Source organism: Chinchilla lanigera, unplaced genomic scaffold (assembly GCF_000276665.1).
Source record: "Chinchilla lanigera isolate Chin_1 unplaced genomic scaffold, ChiLan1.0 scaffold00071, whole genome shotgun sequence".
Taxonomy (NCBI): Eukaryota; Metazoa; Chordata; class Mammalia; order Rodentia; family Chinchillidae; genus Chinchilla; species Chinchilla lanigera.
In genome coordinates, this window is record NW_004955472.1 from 7,302,539 (window position 1) to 7,310,299 (window position 7,761).

At 41.2% G+C, this 7,761-nt stretch overlaps 2 protein-coding genes across 3 annotated transcripts in view; one reads left to right on the top strand and one right to left on the bottom strand.

Moving 5' to 3' along the window:
• The window catches only part of LOC102019690 (zinc finger protein 239-like), a 212,224-nt gene that overhangs the window by 203,011 nt on the left and 1,452 nt on the right, over nt 1–7,761 (bottom strand). For both annotated transcript variants that reach the window (XM_013523010.1, XM_013523011.1), the window contains exon 2: nt 7,447–7,653. In XM_013523010.1, coding sequence (XP_013378464.1) covers nt 7,447–7,528 — 82 coding nt within the window. In that variant the 5' untranslated portion in view covers nt 7,529–7,653. The remainder of the gene's footprint in view (nt 1–7,446; nt 7,654–7,761) is intronic.
• LOC102018919 (chromosome unknown open reading frame, human C9orf72) overlaps nt 1–7,761 on the top strand; it is a 38,500-nt gene that overhangs the window by 3,447 nt on the left and 27,292 nt on the right. The window lies entirely within an intron of this gene.

A 7,761-nucleotide genomic window follows, 5' to 3' on the forward strand; every position in this document is an offset into this window, starting at 1 on the left:
TCTTTAACTGTTGGGGGCCTGATTTGATTTTTTTTTAAATTCTTTACATGTTCTAGATAGAAGTCTTTTCTCTGAGGAACAGTTGGCTAAAATATTTCCCCAATTTGTGGGTTTTCTTTTCACTCTGTTGATGATTTCTTTTGATGTATAAAAACTTTTTAATAAGATGAGATCCCAGTTGTTGATTCTTTGAAGTATTTCCTGTGCAGTTTTTTTTTTTTTTTTCATGAACTCTCCACCTACTCCTATGTCTTCAAGATTTCTACCTACTTTCTCTTCTACTACATTTAGTGTTTCTGTTTTAATATTTGGATCTTTAATCTATTTTGACTTAAGTTTAGTCTATGGTAATGCACATGGGTCTAATTTTAGTTTTGGGCATGTGGAAAGCCAATTTTTCCAGCACCATTTATGAAAGAAGCTATCTTTCTTCCAGTGAACACATTTGGCCCCTTTGTCAAAGATAAGGTGGCTGAGTGTGTTTGTAGCTGTGTCTGTGTCTTCTAACCTGTCCCACTGATCTGCAGGTCTGTTTCTTTTGTTTTTTGTGGGTTTTTGTTTTGTTTTGTTTTGTTTTGTTTTGCCAGGACCATGCTGATTTTATCACAGTAGCTTTCTAGCATAATTTCAAGTCAGACATTGTGACGCCTCCTGCCTTGCATTTATTACCCAGGATTGCCTTGTTATTCTAGGTCTTTTCTGGTTCCAAATGAATTTTAGGAATGTTTTCTCTAGATCTGTGAAGTATGCTAAGGTATTTTGATCAGGATTGTATTAAATCTATATATAGTTTTGTGAGTATGGCCATTTTCACAATGTTGGTTCTTCCTATCCATAAGCAAGGAATATCTTTCTCTTGTGAAATCCTCTTTGATCTCCTTCTCCAGAGTATTGTAATTTTCAATGTATAAATCTTTTACTTCCTTTGTTAGATTGATTCTTAAGTATTTCATATTTTTTGTATGCTATTGTGAAGGGTGTGTTTTCCCTAATTTCTCTCTCAGTGAGATTTTTTGTGTGTGTACAGGAATGCTATTGATTTTTGAGTGTGTCAAGATAATTTTGAAGAAGAAAAAGGGTACATGTCAAAACATTTTAAAACTAAATGACTTTAAATTTTCCCAAAGATATTATTTGGTTTTGTGAAATTTATCTAATGAGTTAAAGAACTAGCAAGAGGGAGGGAAAATAGGAAAGAGGCAAAACTGATGACAAAAGAACTATAAGCTCCTGCACAGTTTCTTACCCACTCTAAATCAGTGTGAGCCTGACCCTTAGACAGAGTGGCCCTGACATTTAAAAAAAAGGGAAAAGCTATTTTCAAAAGTGGGGAATCAAATCAGAGGTGCCTGACTTAAAGATAATACTTCCCAAGTACGGAGAGCAAAATGTCTATCAGCCACATGGCATTGGCTAACAACCAGATATTTGCTAAAACAACAAAGAAGTCAGTGACTGAAATTGTAAGCATATAGTTCTCAGTCTCAAACAGCATGTGACAAAGTTTAGGGCAGTCATTTCATACCCCACAGAAAATAATGAAAAAAACTGCTTGCAAAGTGCCATATCGGTTAAGTTCAATGAAGCATAAATATACCTGCAAAAATGTTGAGATTTGCAAATGAGAATAAAATTAGGCAGACATGCTCAGGAAAGCATTCTGAGTTGGATTCAGGATGTGTAAACTCAGAAAGGGAGTCCTTGGTGTTGACAGTGTGGTGGTGCATTTGTTCAGGTCATCAGAGCTTGAGGCATGTAGGGCAGAACCACAACCAGCAGTGTAAACTGTTCCCTGCATCTGAAGTCCATCAAATCACGACCAGTCTATTAAGGTACAACTCCAAATTTTTCTTCCTCTAAGGAAATTGTACAGTTTCACGTTCTCTCCTCCACTACAAGCTAGTGATCTTATGTAAGATTCAGGAAGATGGTGCTTTGTTTTCCTGCATCTTACTATCTTTCATGTTATTTTATGATGTTGCAATAAACTACAAACTCCCTCCTCCCCGGGACACTTATTTTGGAGCACTGATTACTTACAACCATTGTAAGAGCACCAACATGGAAGGAACAAGGGCTAATAGCTAGTAGAGGATAGGATTCCTCTCACTGAGAAGAATATGAGTGTCTTGGTTACTTTTTTTTGTTGCTGACAAAGTACCCAACACCTAAAATTAAGGAAGAAAAGGTTTATTTAGTTTGTGGAGGTTTTAGTCTATAGTTGGCTGGCTCCAAGGTTGGCTGGCCCCAAGGCAGAGTGGCACATGGCAGAGGGCAAATGTTTACAGAAGCAGAAAACAACAAAGGCAACAACAGCAAAAGGGAGGAGTGGCACAGAAGAGCAAGCCTCTTTTTTTTTTTTAATATTGTAAGCAGGTTACCCCCACCCAGGGGCGTGTAGCTCTCACAAAGTCTTCACGCCCTCCTCCTGCACAGACTCAGGATGAATACAAAGTAAGCACTCTGGGCTGGGGATTTAGCTCAGCGGCAAAAGCGCCTGCCTGGCAAGTGCAAGGTGGTGAGTTCGGTTCCCGGTACCGGAGAAAAACCAAAAAATAAAAAAATAAAAAAAAATAAAGTAAGCACTCTGGCTCCCTGCTGAGTCACACAGTTAACTTTTTAAACTTTTTAAACTGACACAATGAACAACATTCCAGAAGGATAAGGGCATGCCTTTTGTACCCCAAGATGCAGAACTGCTGAGTCAGTCAAACCTCTAGACTCCCCAAGTTGACACGATGTATTAGCCAAAACAATGAGCTTCTCATTTATAGAAGCATAACTGGGGGAGGAGCTGAACTGAAATACATGTTGGCTCCTGGTGACATTCCCCTGCAGGGGGGTTCCCCACATTGTTACTTGTTGGAACTATAGTGTTGGCTCCTGTCTTGGTTACTTTTCTCTCCTTGCTGACACAAAATACACCAAAACTAAGGAAGGAAAGGTTTATTTAGCTCACAGCTTGTAGAGGTTTCTGTCCGTACTTAGCTGGCTCCAGGGCAGACTGGCACCTGGCACAGGGCAACAGTTCATGGTGGGAAAACAGCAAAAGCAATAATAGCAAAAAGGGAAGAGCGGAGGACAGCAAGGCTCCTTCCCTCCCTTATATCGTATGCAAACTATCCGCCCCAGGGTTCACACCCATAATCCCAGCATAGGACTATGAATCAATCAAAAACTCTAAAAGCCTGCCCCATGACCACATGAGCCTTTGGGGTGACATCAAGACATAAACCGTAACAGTTCCAGACAGAGATCCACTGGAGCTTTTAAAATCATGTATTATGTTGACTTATAGAACTTAATATATTCATATAAAATTCTTTACATATTCAGGAACCAAGACTCCATTTTGATGTACCTCAAGTGGTGTTGGTTTATTCACACTCCAACCAAAACATAATGTACCATAACAAACATATTGGTAAGTCAGCAATTATCAAGGCAACCACGTAAAATTTCATTACTTAAAAGAAATTAAATGCACCGTGGTTTGTATAGCAATCTTCCTCATCTGTGTCCAACATCAGATCGTTCACATTCCAGTCACAGTTAAATCGAATTTGCTATAATCTTGGTGAGTGGGAGCTAATCACTGAGCCTTCCACTCCAGTTTTGAAGCAGCACATATAACATTTCTGAATAACACTAACAGAGGATGGAGAAAAAGCTTCCTAATAACAGCTGGCATTTGTATGCAGCAGCAAGGTTCTTCTCCGGGTTCCGGTATAATATTTATTGGAATTGTAAATATGTGTATAGTTTAAGAGGCTTATAAGTCATTGGTTATAGCTTGAAATATCCCTGAGTAGATACTGAAATTAAGATAAGTGCCACCACTTCTTGAACACACTGTTCTAAGTTCTTAGCTTGCTTGATTGCACACTAGCCTCACAACTCTTTGAGGAATTATTATGCGTGCATTTTCAGCTAAGGAAATTGAGGCAGAGAAGTGAAATGCTGCCCAAATTTTCATAATGAAAAGCAGAGACAGTACTTACATGAGCTCAAATTCTAGATTTTAATCTCTTAACCTGCTTTACTCTTTCCTATTTGGAGAGCTATTCTATGTGACTGAGTGTTCCTTACACATAGATACTTTAAAATTTTCTACATATTGTCTTTAAATGTGTCATTCTGGTTGGAAATGGAGGAATATGATTCTTGTTTGAAGAATAGTACATCTCCAAAAATTTATGTTCACTTGCAGGTACTGTTATTTGGAATGGTTTACCTGTACAGGTGAGAAGATTTCGAAGGGGATAAATGTGAAAGTCCTCCCAAGCTAATCTTTGGCGCAGCTAAAACAGTACTAGATAATATCATTTTCTTCTTGGTTCCTGGGAGAAGGGATGTGTACTAGAGTATCTGTCCTATTTTACATCCTCAGGCAATCTAAGTATTACAGACCACCGAACTACATTATAAGTATTGTATTCATTCTGATTTTTTGTTTCTGCTCCCATCCAATCCAGTACATGCATGTGACTGTACTGCTACAGAATGACTAAATAATTGTTCAATCAGATGTGGGGAAAAAGATTCATAGTCACTGGCCACAAAACATGCATACAGAGCCACTTTATAACCTACAATATCTCATTCCTCATGATCATGCAGAACTTAGACCTTGGTGTTTCATTACTCCTGTTATAAAACATAGCAGTTCTAGTGCTAATACTACAGAAAATCAGAAATCTACTGTTGTAGATAGTGGAAGTTATTTTGTCTATAGGCAAAATTTTGAAATAGGAAAGAACTGAGCAGCTGTACTCCGTTTCCAGGTTCTTAATCAAAGTTCTAATCTTATACTAAAAGGTGGTGCTAGAATTAGACACCACAGATGTTATCTAAGAAAGGCTTTCCTCACCCTGGTACCAGACATGTCTTTAACCATCAGTGGGCTGTAGAATAACACAGAATTGGCCCAAATCAGCTACGTAGGTGGCCTTGGGTAAACAACTGAATCGCCTGGAATCCCAGTAATCTCTTCTATTAAAACAAAGTGAGATCCCTTAAAGACATCAGGAGAATTAAGTGTAATTCCTTTTTCATTGTGTACATGTAAAATATACAACATAATTTTTTTATTGTTTGAGAAAGGGTCTCACTATGTAGCCCAGGCTGGCCTCAAAGGTGCAGCAATCCTCCTGCCTCAGCCTCCTGAGTATTGCAATTACAAGCATGCACTCCATACCCAGTTCTCCTAATGTTTTGATACATCTATATACAAGGAGGGTGATTACTACAGACAAGAACATTAACATATCCATCCTCTCACAGTTACTTTTTTCATGCGCGGTAGTTCCTAAAACTCTACTTTTGTGTGTGGAGTTGGGTGAAGAAGGTATTGATGCCAGGGCCTCTGGACTGAGCTATATCCCCAGCCCCTATTTTTTACTTTGAAAAAGGGTTTCACTAAGTTATTAAATTGCCCAGGCTGGGGTTAAACTTGCAGTCCTCCTGCCTCAGTCTCCCACAGTGCTGGGATTACAAGTGTGTGCCACTATACTCAGACTAAAATCTACTTTTTAAAAAGCAAATTTCTAGTATGCAGCATTAACTACAGTCCTTATGTTTTAATCTGGTCTCTACTCTACTCTGGCCTCTCACTGTTTTGACACAAGTATAACTTAGTGATATAGGGCCTCCAAATGATAAAAGGAAAATATAACTCCCAACCTGCTAGATGTCCAATACACCAAGTTTGTGTTCTCCAGAATAAAAAAATAAATTCTAAGGAACAACAGAGGTTAAGTGTAGGAAATTTTGACGGAGAGACAGCTCTGGAGAGACAGGAGGAGTCCTGAGTAGGTTTTGGCAGAGCCCATTTTCCACAAAGTTTTATACAGCAAAATTGTGAGGTGGGTGTAGGGTGCCGCTGAAGTTAGAAATTGGTCACAGTGTGGGGGAGAACAAAGAGACCCTGAGGCAATCGAGCTGCTTGGGTCCAGAGAACCACCAAGCCTGAGACAATCCAAGCTATTAGTTGTTGCTAGGCAAGGCTGTGTCAGGCCATACTTTGCCAAATGTATAAATAAACGCCCCTAAGGTGGTTGAGCAGTTTCCTCTCCTCCCAACAGGAGAGAAAGGGCCCCACCTGCCCTCAGCTTCTGTCTCTCACCTTTACTTTTCCCATCCTCTCCCTTCCCCAACACGAAGAGCTTCTCAGGAAGCAGCAGGTGGGTGCAACATGGAACAAAAATTATGATCAACCAATAAGATTACAAGTATAGCCACTTAGGTAATGTTGATCCAGTGGACAAACAAGCCACATAGCAAGTGTCCATGGAAAGAACAAAGACCTTTTTTGGAAGAGATGAGTCAGGAGGTCCTGGCCACCCACATGAGTGACTGATGTCTATCTGGACTTTACTAGACTTTATTGATGTTCTGTAATATTGCTTATCCCTTGGGGAGGCATGTGGGCCTGGTCACTTATCTTTATCTTGAGGACTGGCCTGGCCTTCAATGGATGCGCCTCCAGCCACAACTGTAATGTGTTATCCTCTGCCCTGAAACTCTGGGGGGCCTAGCTGTCTGACTGCCTGCAATATTTCTACCTAACTTAGCTGTCTGTACTATTAGTACTCTTAGGCCTACAGTCAGCCTACAGCTTCCATCCACTCCTTCCCAGTATCCCAGTCATGGTTTTTACTGCCTCTATGTATTCAAAATTTTCTTTCAATTCCACATATAAGTGAAGTATAATTCTTTACATAGACTGAGGAGCATACACACAACACTGTGTTCGTACTTGCTAAATGACTGCCAGTTTGCGAGTAGGCATGAAGCAGTGTGTGGTAAAGGGTCTGTTACTGCGAAGAGCGTAGACTCAGGAGAAGCATTTTGCAGTCTCCCCCCCCCCCCCGGAAACGATAAAAACTTACTTGATTTTTAATGCTAAAAAAATGTTTAGTGCTACTTACCCATAATGAAACACTGGAATGTGCACGTTGTAGACCAAAAAATATCTCATAAAGCGTTATCAAACGTAATGGTTACAATTCCCCCAGATTAAGGGAATTTATGCACATTGTCCAATCAGGTGAAACGTGACTCTCAAAGGAGCCTGAGAAACTGCTCACAGGTACTGAAGACCACAAGTGGGACGGTCACCTAACAGGCTTTGAGGAGGAGTCATAGCTAACTTTGTCGTGGCGAAAAACCCCGTTGGTGAAATACTTCACATACTTTCTAAGTGTAATGCCTTACAGATTCAGGAGCACATACAATTAAAACCGTTTACAACCAACTCTGCTCCGCTTCCCCAGGAGCCGGCAGTTTTTCCTATTAAAAACTGCACTATGCATCTACCTTAAAGGTTCGCGAGCATCTTTAAATAGCAGGTCTTGAGCAAAGAAGACCCGCACGTCGGCCCACGCTTTTTCAGGCGCCCAGTACACGGCCGCCCACGCAAACCAAAAACTCCCCGACGAAACCTACGGTGTCCCATTAGGAAACCGCGGCGCGTCCAGAGGCGACTGGTTCCGCCCACGTAAGAGATGGCGCCGGTCGCGTCAGCCATTCTTGCTGCCCGGTTCCTTCTGTCTGGGGGCGGGGTCTAGACAGGAGGAGGGGTGTGTCGGGGAGCTGTTTTCCCCCCGCCCTTCTTGTTCTCCATTTGTTTCCACAGCGTTTGCCAGAGGTGATCTAGGAAAGATCCGATAAAGACTGGTCAGAAGAAGGCAAACCCCGCGGCGCGAGGCTGGCCGGGCGCTCCCCGCGAGGGCCGGGGCTGTGGGCGGGGCCTGTCCCGGG